A 22693-nucleotide genomic window follows, 5' to 3' on the forward strand; every position below is an offset into this window, starting at 1 on the left:
ATATAGTTTACCTATCCTTTGTCAATATTTGAACTTGGCATCTAAAAGACTGCATTTTACTATTCATTTGAAATTCTTTTGAACTCTACTAAGCCAAATTTCTATCACTTACAGTGTGCAGGAAAGGACTCTATGGTATCAATTGTGAAAACAAATGTGGGAATTGTATCAATGGAACTCACTGCAACTACATCACTGGAATATGTGCAGATGGATGTCAAAGGCATTGGAATGGATCCAAGTGTGAGGGTAAGTTAAAACACTCCTCTTTTTCTTTGACTAAGATAAGTACTGTGTCTTAGCCATCTTGATAACATGATTATGTTTTTGGAGATAAAATATCACGATAACGAACAGTAATCAAGCTCAAAAGTCCATTGAGACAATACAAATTTGGAGCAGTACAAACACGGACCTCTAAAAATATTAGAGGTGGGATCAGGTGTCATGGAAGAGTAAACATTACCTGTAAACCGGTCACATCCACCGTGTGCTCCTTGTCATGGCAAACGGAAAAATTCGTAGATAATTCAATGTGAAAACATGACCTAACAATTTGTATGAAAACATCAGTCAGCATTCGAATTAATGATAGATTGTATTTGCTGATAAGGTCATTGTATCGACCATAGAATTTGCGAACTGTTGACTTTAAAGGATACTGTTGATATTCTCGTTTTATCGACTAATTTGCCAATAGCTTGTCTTGTTTCAGAAATTGTTGGTAGGTAAAGCATGCTCTAACGTTTCGAATCAACTGAGAGACATAAACCTCACATGCAGGCGATAATGGTTATATTGCTACATGTGCATAAGTAAAGGAAGTTGATGTAGAAAAATTGAAGTCATCGTGTTGTTTTTGGGTTACCATTACCGTCTTTGTCTAGTAAAATATGAAAAAAAGTGTAAGACTCCGTGGTTTCTTTTATTTCGATTTCAAAGGAATATTTTGAATCATCTTAGGAATGAAAACGAATATTGTTAATTGATAAAACGTCATCAGTATATCTAAATGTTGAATTGAAGGCCACAGCAAGGCAGACTTCTTCTTTTCATGTAGAAGTTTTTGAATAAATTGTGCTTCTTCTGAATACAGAAGTAGGACTGCAAATAACCGAACACAAGAAAATTAGAATAATTCTAGTATGAAATACCTGCCTAAAAATGATAAACATATAAAAACTTTTGTATAATTTGTAATGAATTGTAAATAATCACGTATACAAATTTCAGCAAAGAAATAATTCTAATGAATATTTATTCTCGTCTTCATTTTCAACAGTACATTTGTTGGGTTCAAATACATAAATAGGGTTTTACTATAGTTTGTAAAGAAGGCTATTATGGACCTAACTGTAAACACACGTGTGGTAAATGTAAAGCTGGAACCTTCTGTGACAACATAACAGGAATCTGTTCAGGTGGATGTCAGAAGCGTTGGAGTGGATCAAAATGTGACGGTAAGAACTGACTCATTTTATTATGTGTCACACACTTTTTTATACATTATATACTATCTTTGTCATCAGCAAAAATACATTTGTTTGTTTTACATGCACCCATAGAATACATTTTACTGTAGTTTGTAAAGGTGGTTACTATGGAAACAAATGTGAATATACTTGTGGTCAGTGTAAAGCTGGAACCTTCTGCAACAACATCACAGGAAACTGCCCAAAAGGTTGTCAAAATCGCTGGGATGGATCAAAATGTGAAAGTAAGAAAGGATGGATTTTTATAACATTGCCTAAAGACTTTTTTCAGAGCTCGTCCCATCAGAAAAATTCACTTTAATGTGCATGTATTAGTTAAAGGGGCATGGACACAGTTACATTGCTGGTTTTATTTAAAAAGAAGTATGTCACATAAGAAGATCAAACTGTAAGATTTAACTGTCTGGAGGTTGAACAATTCTGAAGCATAAGTTTAAATTTTTCACAACAATTTCATATTTCCAAAATTACCGGGCTAGAATTGTTTTGAAACCATACCTTCTTATTTTTATTTCCCAATTATTTCAAAAAATAACTTCAGTTTAATGAATTGAACTATGTGAATTTAAAAAAAAATTAATGACAACAGTATAATGCAAACACCTGTGTTTGTAAACAAGATACAATTTATGTTTTTGTTTACCTTTTAACAAGTGTTTTGGATTTACTAACACTTTACACACATCACTGAACATCTTTCTTTTTCTAGTCAGATTTTTTTTTATTGATTATAGTGTTATTGTTTTTTTTCATCAGTACATCGCCGAATTCCAACTTTTCTTACATGTACATATTAAGGATAAATTCAACTGTGTTAAAATGCAACAATGTCTGACAACCAAAGTCTACTGGAATTTATATTTCTTAGTTTTCAGATATGTGTTAAAACCTTTTTTATGATGTGTCGGTCTGAAACGCTCTTACAATATGCAAGTCATGACATTCTATGGAATTGTTTTTAAAGATCTGAACGTCAAATCTGTGTCAAGGCCCTAAGACCATCAACTAAGAATAGACTTAAATCAAAACTTAGATGTGAAATATCTTAAATTTTTATTCAACAGAAATGTTTCAAATTTGCAGTAGATTTAACAAAAACAAGTGTTTAAAAAATTTGACTCATTATGAACAGTTTTTCAAAAGTTACATTAATTTGAAAATTTTATCTATGTTCACATTTATGGTCATCGGGATGGCCCCTTTTATGAGCTGTTTAAACACATTTACAGGGTGTGAAAACGGTTTTTACGACGACAACTGCACGCAGACTTGTGGGTATTGTCGATCTGGAACATATTGTCATAATATAACGGGGATTTGTCCAGATGGATGTGATGATCGTTGGAACGGTCCTAAATGTGACAGTATGTGATTCGTAAAAATCTATGAACATAATATCATGGAGCATGACAAAAGTCAAGTTTAATGTCGATAGAAACTGTCTCAAATGTACGTGATAAAGTGAATGATTAAATACGTGTATTCTACTTTGAATTTTAAAAAAGTATATTTTATAAGTGCTGTTAAAATACAACTTACCTTTATCTGTATCAGTACGTATGAGACTGCGAGTAATTAAAAATTCTTTCGACCTTTTCCGAGTTCATCACTTAATGCTTGTATATATGTATGCAGTGTGCAAGAAAGGATTCTATGGTACCATTTGTGAGAACATATGCGGGAGTTGTAAAAATGGAACTTACTGCAACAACATCACTGGAATATGCGCAGATGGATGTCAAATTCATTGGAATGGAACTAAATGCGACGGTAAGGGTAACATCTTTCCTAATTTCTGTACTACTTTGTAGTTCAAATTTTCGTTGTCATTCTCCTCCATTCTTTGTACGTCTTTAAGGATAGTGGTTTTTGCAAGAATATTCAAAGGTATAATTTCGCGGGCGGAAATGTATTTGTTGTATTTCAGTGTGTGAAGATGGATTTTGTGGACCCAGTTGTGAAAAATCTTCCTTAGTTTCTGTATTGCACTGTACTTAATACATTTCTTTGTCATTCTTCATTAGTTTGTGAAAATGGATTTTTTGGATCCAGTTGCAGTGAAGAGTGCAGATATTGTAAGCAAAATGTATGCAACAAAGATAACGGGCACTGTATGATAGGATGTCAGGGAAATAGGAAAGGTGTCAAATGTGATTGTATGTATTAAGGTTGTCAATCACCTACTTATTTACTTTTTTTATTTTTATTTTTTTACATGATTTACTACTCAAACAGCTATTGATATAAAAAATTAAGAAAACAGAATTGTTATTTATTTTCTTAAGAGTAATCTTATCTCTTTGATTCCAAACGCAGTAAACTCTCTGAATAAAATACATAAATACCTATATTTCCGATTGAAAAATATGATTTCCTCCGAGAAAAAACAAACTGAGAATGTAAAATCGTTTAATACCTTATACTTATCTAAAAAAAAAAATATATTCTCCATTTCAGCTTTGTCTTTACCCTTTAAAGGAAGCCCTAGTGGAGTTATTGGAGGGGTCATTACATCATTAATTATATTTATAATGTTAGTGATCTGTACTGCTATATTTGTAAGGTATGATGTTCTACGATGTGCTTCTACTATTTTACAAAAAAGAATGTTCGCCTGGAATTTCTTGCTTAATGTTAGATATTGTCTTTCCTTTAAAAAAAAAGACTACCTTAGAAACGATTTAATGTAGTAATTAGCCTAAACAATTTGCATCTGTGACAGTAGAGGGATCTGTAGTTGTATTGGTTTCATATTTTTTTTTCTATGATGTCTTAAATGGGATGAGAGCATGTAGTGATTGTAGTCAATTGAATGACAGATTTTTCAAAGGATATTGAAAAATAATTTCAACTAGAATATTACTACCAACAAACAAAGATGCATTGTAGGATCCAGCAAATGCTCAACATAGCCCTTATCTGTATTTATTCATTTATTTTCATTGAATTTATGTGTCTCAATTTGCCTATTTTATTTGAAGACGAAGGTTGAAAATCATAAATGAATCAAAAGAAAGAAGACGTTCAACTGTGAAATCCGAGATTGAAAGCAAAATCACCTACAGAAAACAAACAAATATCAGCAGTAAGTAAGCCTGATCAACTAAAAACGTAGCACTAAAGGAGATACAAACAAGAGACCATGTATTCCTATATAAAACTTTGATAGCCCATTGTGGCACCATCCTACAGTAGGTGGTCTTGATTTGAACAATCTAGAATCTACACTACCTAAGTATTTTTATTTATATAAATTTGACTAATCATGGCTTTGCTCTTCTTAGAAGAATTCCTATGTAAAACTTTGATCCCCCATTGTGGCACCACCCTAGCTGCAGATCTGTAGCTTGCTGGTCTGAAAAGAATTGGGAATGGACGACCAGGGAGCTATCCATTGAAAAAAGTGTACATGTACGAGGGGTGATCAAAAAGTGAGAGAACTATCTCTATATTTACAAAACCACAATTCAGTTCAGAATGAAATTTGGCACACTTATAGTCATACACATGTTCTATAAATAGCAGATGTTATATAATGTTTAACTCCGTGTTTGTGACGTCACAATGAGAAAATGACGTCAATATGTAGGTGACATGACAAAAAATGGTTGATCAGTCGTACTCGAGCAACGAACGGCTGTAAAGTTTTACGTATATCTTGGAAATTCCCTTGCAGTAGAACATGAAAATTTGTACAAGGTTTATGAAGACAAAAGACTTACCAGAGGTTCAATCATTAATTGGATTGATTGTTTTAATGAAGATAGGGAGATGGTTAAAAATGATGTTTGTTCTGTTGCCCAGTGAAAGCAAGCCGGGAAAAAGATGTGTCCTTAGTTGAGCAATTTGTTATGAAAGATCGCCAAGTTACAATTAGAAAAATAGTTGAATATCTTAACAATAATATTATTATTAAATCACCAAAATATCGTTTACTTTAGACTTTAAACATATGAGATATGAGAAAAAGAAGGCGCCAATACTTTATCCACATTGGATAATCGACGCTCCCGAGACAGAGACTCGGGTTGTGATGGTCACCATGCTAATTCTGGGAAGGGGTATCCTTATCCACCCATCCTATTGTCGAGATTTGGCCATTTCTGACAGATGGACTGTTCTTGTTATAAAAAATAACTTGCATGATAAGGGATATAAGACACGGAAAAATCTTTCAGCTTGTGTGAACAGACCGCTAAGGAGCTTGTCACGTGACCGCCTGGATCACGTGATTTGCGCATGGGCAGAACAATGGCAGATGTACATTAAAATCGGAGAGGACTACTTTAAAAAATAGTGAACTCTGAAATTTGATTTCTTTTAAGGAAGTAATTCAATTAGTTCGCGAACTTTTTTGATCACCCCTCGTTTATTTATTGCACCAAAAATTGCACTGTTTCTTGATTTTATTTCACTGTATATATCAAAATATTTCTAATCGCGTGCTCCTAACATATTCTTTCACTACTTCCATAACAAAACTGTATATACAAGTCGTGTACGAAGCGCGTTGGACAGAATTATCTTGCCACGCAATATAGCAGTATAAAAGGGCTAGATTTTCGATGGTCTCAACTCCAGACCAAGGAGGTGTATTAACAACGGTTTTTGAAATGTTTTATTATGGCAGCTGTGAAAAATATGTTAGGAACACACGGTTTATAATGTTTTAAGATGGCAGCTTAAATATACGGAGAATTAAATCAGGAAACAGCGCACTTTTTTTTGCGCAATAAATTTACATTTTTTAAGGAGTGGCAATATTAATGTAGCTCTCTGGCCCTCCATTCCACTTTTCTAGACCAGCTAGCCACAGACCTGCAGATAGCCCTACTCTACCCCTGGGGGTCTGATTTGAACAAACTTGAATCTTCACTACCTGAAAATGATTCCATGTTACAATGTCTAATCATGGCTTCGCTGTTCTTGACGAAAACTTTTCGAAACAATTTTTCCTATATATTCCGATTTCCGATGTCAAACTTTGATCCCCTTGTAGTCCCACCTACCCCCGGCCTCTGTCATTTTTGAACATTACTTTTTGCAAAGTGATTCTTGAGAAGAAGATTTCTTAAAGATGCGACCAAATTTTCACTTATTAGCTTACTCGAACTGAAATCTCGTGAGCTTTTCCATCCGTCTGTTTGTCCGTCCGTCTGTAAACTTTGCATATTTTCAACTTTTTCTCAAGAACCATTAGGCCAATTTTAACAAAAGTTGGTACAAAGCATCCTTGGGTAAAGGGGAATTTAAATTATTAAAATGAAGGACCAAGTCCCCTTCCAAGGGGAGATAATCAAGAAAAGACAAAAATAGGGTGGGTCATTAAAACATTTTCTTCTAATTTTCTTCTCAAGAACCACTGGACAAGAAAAGCTGGAACTTATGTCGAAGCATGCTGGGGTAGTGTAGATGATTCTAAATTGTTCAAATCATGGCCCCGGGGCTAGTATGGGGCCACAATATTGAATCAAAGTTTCACATTGAAAAATATAAAAAAAAATCTTCAAAAATCTTTTTCTAAAGAAACACTGGGTCAAAAAAGCTTAAAATTATGTAGATGCATCCTGAGGTAGTGTAGATTCTAAATTGTTCAAATCATGGCCCCGGGACTAGTACATGTATGGGGCCACAAAAGGGAATCAAAGTTTAACATTGAAACTTTGAGGGAAGCGAGAAAAAACTTATAAAAAAAGATATATCGAGGTTATAATACTTAAATAATAAGTAGTTTGGACTTCCAAATCACTTCGACATATCCATGATATTCAAGATATCAGTGTTCAAGATAACGACGTTTGACTCAAGAACGTTCCTGAGGTAGTGAAGATTCTAAATTGTTCAAAGTATGACCCCATGGGGTAGGGTGGGGCCACAATAAGTATTACAAGGGGAAAATCTTGTGAAGAACAGCAGGGCAAAAGTTACTCGGGTGAGCGTTGTAACCCATGGGCCTCTTCTTAATTATCTCCCCTTGAAAGAGGGTGTGGCTCTTCATTTGAATCCTCTACAGTCAATGATGCTTTGTTGTCCGTTTGGTTGATATTGGCCGCGTGGTTCTGGAGAAGAAGTCGAAAATGTTAAAAGTTTACAGACAGGCAGACCGACGGACAGACAGTCGGGCGCCGAAAAAAAGTGATCAAAAAATCTCACTGAAAAGTGAGTTTAAATTTTGGTAATGTTTATTTTTGTGAGTACAATTCTTGTATTTATTCATAAATATTAATATTAAAAGGCAATTTGTCCCAAACGTCTCTTCAAGTACAATTGCCAAGTCTGGACTTCACTGGTGATTTTGAATACTACAACACAAGTCAAATTAGCAAGGATATAAAAATTGAGGACCTACAGAATTATATTGCAACAAAAAGCGCAGGAAAAGAAAATCCTTTTCTCATGGAATATAAGGTATTTTTTCGGGCAATTAGGTAAAGCTAGGGTTCAGTATAAAATACCAAGATAATCGTATTTATCAGATTTGTTGAGTGTGGATCTATTAGATATTTGAAAGTTGGATGGAATAAAGCTAATGTCTATATAAATACAAGATGAAAACTGATGCAAACATGTATAATTGACAATAACATGGTACATGGCGCATACAACATATTGTATGTAGAAGATTTTTTAAGATATAGTTGAACATATTCGGTTTTTGTATCCCTTCTTAAACCAGCGTAAGCGTAGAAAATCCCTTTTGTCTCTCAACCTGTTTGATAAAGTGCGTTTAGTTTAAACCTCTATCAACCCGTGCCTTGTAAAAACAATACTTCACACAAAGGTTTGCTTTATGACTTACATTACCGAAGTTCAAGATATCTCAAAGATCAGGGAAGTGAGCTAACAATAGTAGCTGATTCATATCAATAAACTAAATCAACTTACTACGTTAGATAATACATGTTCTTGTTCAAATGAGGTGTCTGGACTACAAAGCAATTTCCATGGTTTGTTACTTAGAAGTGAAAGATATATTTGCTTTTATTTAAGTAATTTGTCATAGCATTGACTTTTGTGTCATGACTAAATGATCAATATCAGTCTTTGAACGACAAAAATACGGATTTAAACGTATATCTCTAAAGTCCTGAAAAGATAACCCGATAATATTAATCATTGTCATATCAGTGGGCGTTGTAATCTTGAACATTAAATTTTTACTTTTTCTATGCATCTGTCAACAGTTGCTGAAGGAAATTTCTCAATATTTTAAACAATTAACCTTAATACAGGTCAAATTTCAAATACAGATGTAATATTGGTCGTTGAGATTGGAATAATGAAGTCACGAATAATGCTGACAATATACTTCAAATAAAGATACCCTAACCATATCTAGAAGATAAAAAAAATAATGTAGTCTGGTTGTAGTGCAGTTTCCGTAGTCAATGCTCTTATGATGTTATTGCAAATGATAAGATCCTTAAAAAGGTTTTTTTTCTTCTTTGCAAAGCAGTTTGTCATAATCTTGATTAAAGGTGTATTATTAAAGTTCAATGTTATTGCACCCTTTCAGTTTGTCAGGTGTATTTCATTTGAAGGCAGAAATAAAAATTTACTTAATTCTCTTTTTCTTTTTTAAATTTTTTTTTTCTTAACTGAGTTGTGCAATTACAGAAATTCAAGGTCATTTTCCAGACGCCAACATCAATGAAGTCTTGTTATGTCAGATCTCTGAAGATGATAATTAGAGATGATGTTTTCTTACGTGACAACCACTTCTCAGTATTTATTCATGAATAGAAATATTTTAAGGTTCAAGGCCTTTTTAGCTGCCTTAGTTAAAATTTTGCCAACAAATGAATCCGAAATATATCATCCCTTATAAAAATATTCGTTCTAATAGAAATATGATTTAATTGTATTAGTGAATACTATTTCTAAGTACGTATTTTGTTTAGTTTCCCCATTTTTTTACTGTTTGGAAATAAGTCCATTTGAATTTACGTATATATGCAAGTATTCAAAAATTCTCTTCAAGGTTCTGATTATAGTTGTAATATATTTTATTTTTTCCAGGGATTACCTCCTAACGATGAAAACAAGTGCCATGCTGCCCGAAGGAAGGAAAACGTCACCAAGAACCGATTTAAAACAACCTTTCCTTGTAAAAAGTCCCCCTATTGATCAGTGTCTTATTTACATTTCTGTTTGATTCCTCATTCAATGTTTAAGTAAAAATAGTAAAATGATCCCCAGAGACGATTTTTCTATGAAGTTAGAACCCTCGCCACTATTTTTCACATTTCATAAATTAAAAATAAAAAAAGCAGAGTCATTTTACACAAAATAATCAATCGTACTTTTTACCGAAGACAAAAATAACCGTTATCTGTAGTTTATATGGCATGGATTAATGTTTGTTGCTTAAAAATCTAATTATTTTTACTGAAATTTCCTTAATGAATTCAGTTTTTTCCACGAACAAATATGCTTGATCTTGGAAAATAGATACGATGGTTGTTAGAAAAGTCGCGGACAAGCGCGTAAAAAGAACTCAATGCGTAAAATGGCAACGTCATTAAACATCTTGGAGCACAGAGCTATAAAAATGTTTACAGACAGGAAAATGTCGGAAAGAGACTAAAATGTTTTTGGATGCTCCTGGGTCTTCTTACGCTTATCTAGGACCAAAGTGTTCAAATGGTAGTGGCTTTGTAAGAATGGAAGGATTGACAATTTTGATGATCAACTCCTGCGATACCCCAATATCCCCCGTATCGCATGGACGTTGAGGTTATGAATTTTGCATTATTTCCATACCCGATCGCTTAACTGCGTAGATATAGATTTTAAGATCTCACTTAATATCCGGTACGCCATAAAGACCTTTTAGAAAAAAGTAACATATCTTACTATAGTTAATATCCAATTTTTAAATAGGAAAAATACATGAAAAGTCGATATACCTGAAAGAAATTTAGAAGTGTGATAAAGCTTAACAGGTTCGGAATCATGTTGTCACGTCACCTAACGTCAAGTTTTTACTCCGTGAATCCTACGACCGCACAGTAAAATTCATTTTTTTTTCAAAATGATTTTAGTAAATGGACCTGATTTTTTACATACTAATAAACAAAAGATTAACATTTAATCAGACATACGTCATTCTTCAAAGTACACAATAAATTTTCCGTTAATCAATGTGTCCGCGAAATTTTCTAACAATCCTTTCTGGTAACGCAGAATATGTCGAAAACAAATAATTTATTTTCTGTCCCTTTTGGGTTATTTATATTTTTATTTTTTCAGTCTTTTCTTATAGAGAGATTCATTTCAAAATAATTTCATCTATGAAATTTTACTATTTCTAAAATGATATTAGCACATATACGTTAACAAATCACACAAGTGCTGTGAACTTGCTGTAATTCTTTTAAATGTTTTTAGATGACCATTCGAGAGTAATTCTTGAAGAGAAATGGGATGGACTTGACAATGATTACATAAACGCAAATTATTTAAAGGTATTTCGGCTTTCTCTTTGAGCAAAACATATTGTACCGTATATATGTGCAAGAAAAGAAATGTAATTTAATTACTTTCACCTTTTCAGGATTGTAATGGGGAAAGGCGCTTCATAGCAGCACAAGGTGATAAACTGCCTTTATCATGATTATTGTCTGCTATTTTTAATTTCATCACATTCAGTTCAGATTAGTAACGAATAAAACAGATAAATTTTTATGACCTTATTAACCTTTTTTTCTATGTTGATGTTTTGTAAAACTTTGTAAATGCCTGTTATTCATTAATGTTTACTGTGATAGTAAAAATTTTTATCAATGTAAAAAGCAAAATTTGCATTGTGATTTATTCATAGACTGAATTAAACAGCAGTTTTGACGGACATTGCGTGATATTTTTTTTCTATTTTTTCCTAATGAAACAAATATTGTAAAATTTAGTTAACGTGGTGAAAGTTTTACAGTTTGTTTTTCATGCAGGTCCACAAAATAATACACTAAAAGATTTTTGGAGACTGATTTGGCAAGAGGATATTGGTTGCATTATCATGTTGACTAATCTTGTTGAGAATGGAAAGGTATGTAGTGAATTTTTGCTATTTTTGCTAATGCTTTCTTCTTTACCAAGCACTTGGCATTCGTTTCCAATACGTTATGTTTCAGAATAAGTGCACGAAATATTGGCCAGATAGAAATCAACCTATGAATGTTGGTCCATGTAAAGTGTCTCTTTTGAAAGAAACTACGTATGCTTTCTACACGGTTCGACAATTTTCAATCCAGAGAAAAAATGTACATGTAAGTTTTTTTCTTCAAGTTTTACACAAAAGCTCGCCTATTTCTACACATTCTTTTGACAATGTATTGCTTTTGACAAACAAAAATATATTTGGTTAATTATAGTTTGGTGAATATTCATAAGTGCACCTCAAAGCGGAAAACTCTCTCGCAAAAAATCACATCCATCTTGATGTAAATGATTAATTTCGTAACCCCCACACACACACACACACACAGACACACACACAGACACAAATGCGTCACTTAATCCCCTTTAACTTCGTTGGGAGGTGATAATAATTATGTCTTTGTTGTATTTATAGTCGGAGGAAGTGAGAACTGTCAATCAATTTCATTACACAGCTTGGCCAGACCATGGCACGCCTGGTGCAATTGAACTGAATCAGTTCCACAGAACTGTGACAAAGAGTTGTCAACCAGGTCAACCGTTATTAGTTCACTGTAGGTAAGTGAATTTGGTCAGTTCCACAGAACTGTGACAAAGAGATACCAAACACTATAATTAAGAACACTTTGAAATTGCTTTCTAATATAAAGAAATGGTAAAAAAAATCATGTAATTGGATTCTTATAATGTGAGGTATTTTAAAATCATGCTTTTCAAGTTTTGACTATTTTTGACACATTTTGACTATTTATGACCATTTCGCAGTGCCGGAGTGGGGAGAACTGGGACATACATCGGTCTGAATGTGTTACTTCAAAAAGGGAGAGAGAAGGGGCGGATCAACGTTTTTGAGTTCGTGAAACAAATGCGAGAGGATCGTATGACCATGGTTCAAACAGTTGTAAGATGACCTGATTTTCTTATGATTATAGTATATAAAAAAATAAATGCTATTTATTAGCTCCGTGCTTAAAAATTATTGTCTTTATACCTTTAGGAAGATTTATTTTCTTTTTTTATCTTTATAAATCTTAGGAGCAGTATGTCTTCCTACATAAGGCACTACTCTGTGGATTTCAAGAAAGGGGGGTCATACTATCTGAACGTGACCTTCAAGCAAAAGTACTCACTTTGCTGAATGATACTTCACCTTTCAATCAACAAACTTTAACAAATGAGTTTCAAGTAAGTAAAAATAAACCGAGTAGTAGTAAATTCTGTGTGGATATATATAAAAGTACTTATTTCAGTGGTTTATAGGCTTTGTCATATCAAACTCCGCTCTACATTTCATGCACTTATTAAAAAGTACCTAACTATAATTTACATGTATGTAATGAATAAAAGCAAGAACCAACAAAACGAATCCATGATTGCATTAATTAGTCCTTACTTTCAAATGCGTTAAATATGAGCTGGCAGGGGGTAGTTTGTACTGGAGTACCAGTCAAAATTCTTTAAAAACTGAGATACCCTCTATTTGATGTGATATTTTATGTAGAAAAATTAAAAGAATCATTATGGGATACATGTACAGTGTAGCAGAGAGCTTGTTGAAAAAAATGATGTCCAGCATGTAGGTGTCACTATGATGCTTAGCATATGGAGAGCTTTAAATCCGAAGCATAGATATGTTGTCAGTTGCCGAGAAAATTCAGGTGGAAAGCAGTAGGGCTAAGAAGAAGGAGGTCTGTATCTCAGAGGGAAGGTAAATGGGTCCAGATCAATTGCATTTATCTACAGAGTACTGGGAATTTCATTTCCCTCACTCGGGACTGGGATGGGTTGTATGGGTGCGGATGAGGTCCAAATCTTAGAAAAACAAGCCAAAATCTGGGGGAGGCCCTAAAGTGCATTTTCGGTACGCTACGCATGCACTGTATATATTTTGAGCTATAGGTATATGAAGTGCAATTAATTTGCCCCCCAAAACTGTTCCAATATATCTGTTTTACTGACCTCACGTATATGCCTAAAATGTCCCTTTCCACCTGAATGCATGAAAAAAACTTACACACAGGGCATATACGGATGAATTAGTCATGAATTGTTGCTTTTTAGTAACTTTTTTGTGAAAAGCCATATTTATTAGAGGATAAATTTTTTTTTCTAGATTGTGTCTGCTTTCAAAGCCGTTGACGAGGATGGATCAAAGGAAAATGCAAATAAACTTGAGAATAGATCTAAAAATGTGGATATGGACATTTTACCAGGTATTAAATTGTTACTTTGATTGGTATTTGTTTGTTTTGCAATCTATTTCTATGTAATTATACATGTTTTTTTCTTTTTTAGTATCAAAATACCGACCCTACCTTACAACTTATGTTAAAGGAAGAAATGATTATATAAATGCAGTCATAGCTCCGGTATGCATCTCTCTTAATTTCTGTTCACAAACCTTGTATGTGTGTCTGGGCCTGCGGGGGTGCGGTTAATGGTGTTGCTTTTTTCGGGCAAACATGTAAAGTTAAAAACAGTACAGGAGAGAGGTGTTGCTTTTTTCGGGCAAATATGTAAAGTTAGGAATAGTACAGGAGTGAAGTTCTCTACTGTAATGTTTTAAATATATTTCAGACATTTACAAACCAAAATGGATTTATTATGACACAAAAACCTTTACTGGATACAGAGGTCGATCTGTGGCGATTGTGTATGGACCATGGAGTAACAGCAATAGTTGTTCTAAATGACTCTGACGAAGTATGTTAATTTCGCTTTTTTATGGATGTCGTTGAATATTTTCTTTCTTTTTTTTTTTTATAGAAAGTCCTATTTCAGTTAAAACCCTTTTTATATATTTTTATTTAGTTTTACAAATTTTAATGAAATAATTCTAATAAAATAATCTTTATTAGCTCTTTTTCCAATCCAGCTCTAAAAAGACTATTATTGTACATATCCTTAATTTACTTAAGGAAAATAACTGGCTGCCCAACAGAGGAGAAACGCGACACTGTCAGCCCTTTACCGTAACGGCAAAAAATACCGGAAGTGACATCAACGGTGTTCTCCAAGATAGTCTGCTGATTTCAAAGAACGTAAGACGGTAGCTTGTATCCTTGTAATGGCATATCCAATAAAAACCAAATCTCTTGAGTGGAAATTTGAATTAATACAAATGATAACCTATGATATTACTAAGTGGTCTGTATAAGCTATGTTGACTCAAATCATATCATTTTAAATATTAAGAAGTTTTATTTTTCATAAATTAAGAATCAAAAAGCACATGTCGACATCTACCAAACACCATCTGGCAATGACGAGGCTTTAGTGAAATGCGCAAAAATGCTACTTCAGAAAGATAATGCATCAACTTCAAGTTCTCTTGTCGTTAGCAAGTAAGATGATATAAGAATAACAATCCATATAAAAGAAAAAAAAACAGCATAAAATTTCTCTTGAGCAGAATGCTATCATTTCTGTTACTGAGTATATGCAGAAAAGTCGGGAAATACAAAACACAGAACACACTTGATAAAAATCACACCCGACCAAAACCATGGAATATCCTATACATTCCTGTGTTCTTTATAAAAAATAACATTTTTATCATTACACAAGATTTTTAAAAATGTAAACAAGATAATATTTGGCATGAATGGGAAACCTAAATATAAATGTCTTTACGCAATGCACTCAAAAGAACTGTGTTATTTCAAAGACCCACTGAGGTTTTCTTTTAATTTGCTTTTGATTAATTTGAAACAAAATAAAACATTTAATGTTATTAATATGATGCAAAACATAAATATGGAGCAACCATTTCTTCAGTTAAAACGTTTCGACACAGGGTTCAGTCTATCTACAGAGATGCGTAAAAACAGTGTCTGGCAATAAGTTTTAAATAAGGCTAACGATCTGCAGTGGTAATCTTTAATACACTTCTCTCAAAGGAAACTTTCGATATCATATATGATTTGTGCAAATGGATTTAACTTATGCATACTAACTAGACTAGGACTTAGTTACACTTGAAAGATTGGATCTGCTAGAAATACTTTTTTTCTTTTAATCGAAGTAGATATTCATTCACAAAATATGTGTCTTCTTTCCATACAAAATTATTAATAAAACATTTGACATGAAAAAAAAAAACGTTCTGGGGGCATACTTTTAATGATGCGATAACATGCATTGCAGACTTATTTGTTTTTTGTAATGAAATGATTTGTGAAATATGATGTTTCTTTCTCAAATAAATTATTTTATTTTTACAAAGGAACGGGGCTGGTCCAGCCGGCATATTCTGTATTTTACATAACGCCATTCAACAGCTTTCTATCGATGGAGAGGTAGATATATTAACAAGAGTCCGACAGATACAGACTAGGAGACCAGAAGTCATCACAACGCTTGTGAGTGTAGAAAAAGGCATATTAATTTACATGTTCCCAACTGATTTCTAACTGTTAATATAAATCACGGCCAGGAACACGTTAAGTTCTTAGACAGTACCGTTGTCAGAAACCTTTAAAGTTAAGCACTGAAACTGGTTCGTTGTCATGAACATACAGGTGAGGTTATGATAAAATCCGTCCGGTGTCATGCAAAAGATACAAGAATTTATACTTAATGCATAAAATTTAACGTTTCTGACAAATTCTAAGAATAAATTTGAATTTTGGGAAACAGATACAACATTCAGTATTCCATACAAAGATTTATGTATTTGATATCCTTAACACATTTTGAGGAGTTTTGGTTGGCGATCACATGCCCATGTGTGAAGGCATGATCGTGAGCTGGAAAATTATATGTTTCTTATATTTAATTCATCGAAATGGTTCTTTTATTTTAAAATATAAAGAGAAACTTCATTTTAAATGTATTAGGCAAGTGACAGCCTTTTGTAGCTAACATGTTTTAAGAAATCGCAATTTATAAGCAAAAAGTCCGTTGTCAGTACATGTTAAGTTTATCTGGTCCGGTGTCATTTTTCTTAACATGTAAGTAAATCATTAAATGCAACAGAAATGATCAAATATATGCTTAATTTAAATGAATACAAAACATATTACAGATAATTTTGAATCTAGGGGTCGTCTTAAAGCAGCTCACACGAACGTGCTAACTATTCTGCGATGTTTTTATTTTCAATTCATTTTCTCTTAGGAACCTGCATTCTACATGTAGCTAGTATGCACCGGTGCTAGATCCGCCTTTGGTTATTGAGCAGATTTTTAAAGAGTTTCTGTATACCGTATATTCCAACGTAAAACTTTTATCACCAATTGTGGCACCATCCTACCCATGGGGGTCATGATTTGAACAAAATTGAATTTGTTTTTTTTGTTGTTTAAATATCCCTCTAGAAAAGTTTTCACTCATAAGGAGACATCACCACTTGTCGCGGTGGAGGGCCAAAAAAGTGTGGGATCTTTTTCATGCCAGAATCTACAAAATTAAAAGTACATTATGTACTTTCACAAAATGAAATATATGGAGATAACGAACAGTATTCAAGCTCAAAAGTCCATTATACATTACAAAATAGGAGCAGAGCAAACACGGACCTCCAAACATCAGAGGTGGGATCAGGTGCCATGGAGGAGTGAGCATCCCCTGCCGACCGGTCACACCCGCCGTGTGCTCCTTGTCATGATCGGGAAATAACGGAAAAATCCGTCGACAATTCAGTGTGTAAATAATGGCCTAACAATTAGTATGAAAAACGTCAGTCAGCATTTGACTCAATGAAAAATTGTATTTGCTGACAAGGTCATTGTATCGACCATAGAACTTACGAAATGATGACTTTAAACGAGACAGCTGATATTCTTGTTTCAAAAGTATCATTTCTTCTGATCCAGAAGTTCTTGAGAGGAAAATTTTGAAAGAGTTATTCTTAAATATTCTTTTTAAACTTTGATCACCTATTGTAGCCCCACCCTTCCCCAGACATGATCTGAATAAAAATGAATCTTCACTTTATAATAAAGCTTTTACATAAGTTTCAACTTTTCTGTCACAATGACACTTGAGAAGATTATTGAAAGATGTCACTAAATTTTCACAAATTCTTAACTATACTTCCTTGAAAGAGGGCATGACCATTAATTTGAACAAACTTGACTCCCTTTATCCACGTTTGCTTTCTGGCAAGTTTGGTTGAAATTGAAAATGGCCTGTAATTCCTGAGAAGAAGCTGAAAATGTGAAAAGTTTACCGACGGACAGACGGACGACAAAAAATGTGATCAGAAACGCTCACTGGAGCTCACTAGAGCTATCAGCTCAGGTGAGCTAAAAATGTCAACCCCTACACCAATTATATCGGCACTCGTATGAGAATTAAGCAAAAAGAAATGAATTCCAGATAACATTACTACTGAACAAATAACTTTCAATCTCATATCCATGTATATATAATGAAAAAAAAAGAATAGACTGATTTTTCAGATATCTCAAGAACTACGGTATTTTGACATATCATAGTCAAGAAAACATATACTGGACACAATTTTCTGAGCAACACCATTTCTCCCTACAGTATATTGCGAGTAATGCTAAATAAATTTGTTTACTTATTTACATGTATCAGCCAAACACTTTGTCTATCCTTCTGTCTGTCTAGCTGTCTGTCTGTCTGTCTCTCTCTTTCTCTGTGTATGTGTGTCAATATATATCTCTCTCTCTCTCTTCACGACCTTAGTAAATATTCAGCACAATTTATCGGCGACAAAATGTGCAAATGTTCACAGTACACATTGTCGCCGACGGCAAAACGTGGCCATGCTTGACTGTACATTCTGTCTTCCATTACGCGGGAGGAAAAAAGGCTCGTCTCGGTACAAATTGTCGCCTGCGGCAATATGTACCGATGGACGACGATATGTGCAGTCAGGGTAGGTACATTTTGTCGCCGACGACAATATGTACAAAACGACAATATGTACCGTCTCACCCCTCTTTTTGATGGCATGTTTAACAATACCTAAAATAACATAAGATCGTCCTTCGTAGTGTATAAAGTACAGTAGCGACAACGGACCGATGACAACGGACTGAATTTTCGTATCTTGTCATGACAACGGACAAAAAAATGAAATAAATCAAAATTTTCAGTTTTAATTTGTTCTCATTTTTCTTTAAAGGCTTACAACATGTCTTAATACTGTCTGTACCAATTCGTGTGTATATTATATATTCTATTTACGAAAAATATAACATCTCAGTAGGAAATAGAATCAGATCCACAAGTGATTTCAACAGTGTTAATGTCGCCATCGCAAACTCTTCTTTTATTACTTCTTTTTAACGGCTGAAATTCATACAACACCAAAAAGGGTGTCAGCCCTGTTTCCCATTGCAATTTCAGACATTTTTATAGATAATTTAACTTGAAAAATGAAAAACTTCTCACAGCCTGTCTTCTCAAGTCATGACACCGGACGGATTTTATCATAACCTCACCTGTATGTTCATGACAACGAACCAGTTTCAGTGCTTAACTTTAAAGGTTTCTGACAACGGTACTGTCTAAAAACTTAACGTGTTCCTGGCCGTGTAAATTTTACAACGTATCTAAACTCTTGTTTATGCATGAAGTTATAAAAATTCTTAATGAAAATAACATAATATGTACTTGAATCTACTTTTCTACTTCCTCAAGAATTCTTCTTTACTGTAAGCTGTGATATTCATGTCTTTTCCAGGAAGAGTACCGGAAGTGTTACCATTTGGTTTCCCGCTCTGTTTCCTCAGAGGAAATATATGTAAATTTCTGAAACCATCGATGACACACTTATGTACTCACATCATTAATTTCGTGTTTGATGTGTTTTTCATTTGTTAGCATTTAGTATACAATATTAATCTTTTTATTTCGATCATCTGAGGTTAAAACTGAAGAATAATGTTTACATACTCATAATTTATTGTTTTAAATGCATGAATGCTCAGAATTGATAGTGTCAGTGTACGTTTGTAAAGGACAATCTACAATTAATCTGCGATGTTGAGGTTGAATCACAAGATGAAGAAAGGTTTGATCAACAACCTATAGTTAGGAGATACAACCTGCGGCAAAAGGAGAGATATTTGTTTTATGTTTCCTGAGTGGCTGATATGTTTGGAGTAAGACATTAATGAGGGCTTTTATCTAAATAAAATTTCATTTCTATTCATTTCTGTATGATGGAAATTTCACTAAATTGACAAATCATAAAAATAATTCGCAGCATTATGATTATTATTGTTGTTTTTATAACATGTATAACTATTTAGCACTATTTAGCACAGATGATAACTAAAAAAAACTATACTTAATGAATCACTGTCTAGTTCGTTGGGTATGCCAGGGCATCAACGATAGTTGGAAACGGGATATTTTGCATAACGGGCGAAGGCACAAATATTTGATTTTTCTTTCTACAGTAACGATTTACTCTGTGTCTATTTTCATCGTTTTTATTGTTTTCTTATTGTTTTGAGAATGCGTTATGAATACAAAAAATCACATAAAAAACTTATCTCAGCTCTGGTGTTCGTGGAGGGGTGTAGTTTTAAGCACAACCGGCCGTGTACGGTATAAATATATGTTCTTACTTAAATGAAACTTCCGGTCTTTCCGCAGTAAATTGTCAAGGATAACATTATAATATCAAGATTAATCCAGAAAATCACGAGGCAATTTTATATATTTCAGTTCATTTTTTCAATTCGGAATTTAACATTACAGATACAAACATTCTGACATGATGCTTTTAAAGTTTATCAAAACTTTTTTTCAATCAATTTTTCATTATCCAAAAAGGCATATATATTGCTCAGAACTACTTCAATTGATTATTACATTTTACATGACGTGTTCACTCAATCTTCCAATGTAGTCTATATCCTAACATTTTTTTTTGTTTTCGTTAACCTTATATTAGGTAACCCTGAGGGTGTACATGTTTTCTACAAATAGTTATCGTGAAAATTCTTTACTGGGGATATACATATTTACACTGAATTTACAAACTACATATATTTCTAAATTGAGGAAGCTATTGACAAATGGAAAAAAAATATCAACAGTCTCGTTTAAAGTCAATATTTTGCAAAATCTATGGTCGATACAGTGACCATATCATCAAATACGATCAATAATTAATTCGAATGTTGACTGACGTATTTCATACAAATTGTTAGGCCATTATTTTCACACTGAATTGTCTAGACGGATTTTTCCAATTTCCCAGTAATGACAAGGAGCACACCTGGCTGTAACCGATCGTCAGAAAATGCTTACTCCTCCATGACACCTGATCCCACCTCTGATGTTTTAAGAGGTCCGTGTTTGTTCTGCTACAAATTTGTATTTTTTCCATGGACTTTTGAGCTTGATTACTTTTCGTAGGCTTCATATTTCATGTTTCCTGTGGAATCAATATCAAGGCCACAGGGAGCATCTAAATTCGTAGATCTGTAGGTCCAAAGAACAATACCTTCTTGTGACAATGTTTTGATGCAAAGTGACTTTATACTACTGTCAATAATATCTCCATTGACATTCACAATCAAATTACAAACGTATTTTTCTGTTGAAAAAGTGCGTGTTGTATTTCATTTATCATTAAATTCGATTATGTAAAAGTAACATTCAGCATACAGTTTGTCTCTAAAACTCTCTAAAGCGTAGCAAAGCTCATCCGTCTTTAGTAGTTCTCAGTATTTTGAATTCCTCTAATGATAACATTTATCAGAAGGACAGCTGACAAATAACTTTTCTCCTCCCAAACGTATGTTGCGAGCATAACTAATGTCAATTTTGTTTAAAAGCTTGAAGTCTTCGCTGTAAAAATAGTACAAAACACTGTTATTATGATATTACCGTTTGATAGGAAAGTTCCATCACCAAAGCGATTGTCTTCTTTTTTTGTCAATCTTTGGATAATTTACGTTCAAAATTGTTGCCGTACCATACTCATTTTCTGCCAACTCATCTAATAAATCACGTATTCCAGTAAATTTAGAGACTGTCATATTTTGATTTTTTTTGTTCCATTTCCCTGGCAGCTGTTGTCTTTATATATCCATACATCTTGCAAGACATCCTCATTCATCAAAATCATAAACCAATCCATCGAATTATGTATATTAGTTTATTATACTTTCATATTAAATACTAAAATCTGGTTGGTTTAGACACATTTAACAATCCGTAATGTTTCCCTCAGCGTTAGCAACACACTTGACAACGGGTAACATTACGAAAATGTCACATGCGTTCAAATCATGCGCGTACGGTTCACCGTAGAATTCTCAAAAAGTCAGTTGTGCATTTGAAAAAAGCCGAATAAACGACGTCAATAAAAGCTTGCGTCCGATGTAGCTTACCTGAAAACAACAAACGACAGACGAAACATCCTTGCGAGTGCAAACTTAAGATGATAAAGGACTTTTTGAGTAGCAAACAAACAATAAAGAGGTTGGTTAATCTTTTCCGAAGCTTTCTTATTGAGAAAAATAGAAGCGGGGAGTTTGAAAGCTTTCTAAGCGTGAACTTAACGACGATCTCCGATTTTTTTTTATGACATCCGAAATAAATAAGACATTCAGTATAATAAAATAAATAGTGCACATTTTTAGGGTAACAGTTGAAATTGACACCCCTCGGAAAACCATTGTCAACCTCCGCTGACGCGTCGGTTGACAATGGTTTTCCTTGGGGTGTCAATTTCAACTGTTACCCTCAAAAACGCGCACTATTTATATAATAGTCTACTTGTGTGCCAAATTATTTTGACCAAAACTGTAGGAGGAGAAGCGTTTAAGGGAATTTCACAGAAATTTCTATTTATAGTAACTATGGCAACACTGTTCATTGAAATCAAAAACCGATGAACTAAATTATGTATCTTTTTGTAGTCTACTTGTGTGCCAAGTTTTATTGAAATCAGACCAAAACTGTAGCAGGAGTAGCGTTTTAAAGGAATTTAACAGAAATTTCTATGTTTAGTAACCATGGCAACACATTCATAAATCAAAAACAAATGCACTAAATTGTGTATCTTAGTGTAGTCTACTTTTGTGCCAAGTTATATTGAAATCAGA

The 22693-nt window shown here is 33.5% G+C and overlaps 1 protein-coding gene and 1 long non-coding RNA gene across 2 annotated transcripts; both read left to right on the plus strand.

Moving 5' to 3' along the window:
* The first annotated feature begins 139 nt into the window (after nt 1–139).
* Nucleotides 140–2832, plus strand: LOC133179812 (uncharacterized). The gene is made up of 4 exons (XR_009720193.1): nt 140–249; nt 1326–1460; nt 1583–1717; nt 2723–2832. It is a non-coding gene; the product is annotated as an uncharacterized LOC133179812 (long non-coding RNA).
* Nucleotides 2833–11936: 9104 nt separating this feature from the next.
* Nucleotides 11937–19838, plus strand: LOC133179700 (receptor-type tyrosine-protein phosphatase kappa-like). Its single transcript, XM_061314392.1, has 11 exons — nt 11937–11948; nt 12064–12206; nt 12414–12549; nt 12684–12833; nt 13762–13861; nt 13944–14017; nt 14226–14351; nt 14567–14689; nt 14868–14992; nt 15874–16009; nt 19309–19838. The coding sequence occupies exons 1-11, from the start codon at nt 11937–11939 to the stop codon at nt 19378–19380; spliced, it is 1197 nt and encodes a 398-aa protein (XP_061170376.1). The 3' UTR covers nt 19381–19838.
* The last annotated feature ends 2855 nt before the right edge of the window (nt 19839–22693 follow it).

The sequence above is a fragment of the Saccostrea echinata genome, unplaced genomic scaffold (assembly GCF_033153115.1).
Source record: "Saccostrea echinata isolate AGI-Se365-2 ecotype Australia unplaced genomic scaffold, CSIRO_AGI_Sech_v1 ptg000005l, whole genome shotgun sequence".
Taxonomy (NCBI): Eukaryota; Metazoa; Mollusca; class Bivalvia; order Ostreida; family Ostreidae; genus Saccostrea; species Saccostrea echinata.

Bases quoted from the DNA above. Each gene is read 5' to 3' on its own strand.
- LOC133179700 (XM_061314392.1), top strand. The intron at 14,352-14,566 runs GTATGTTAATTT...AATTTACTTAAG, and splicing joins TTCTAAATGACTCTGACGAA to GAAAATAACTGGCTGCCCAA. The intron at 16,010-19,308 runs GTGAGTGTAGAA...TGTCTTTTCCAG, and splicing joins CAGAAGTCATCACAACGCTT to GAAGAGTACCGGAAGTGTTA.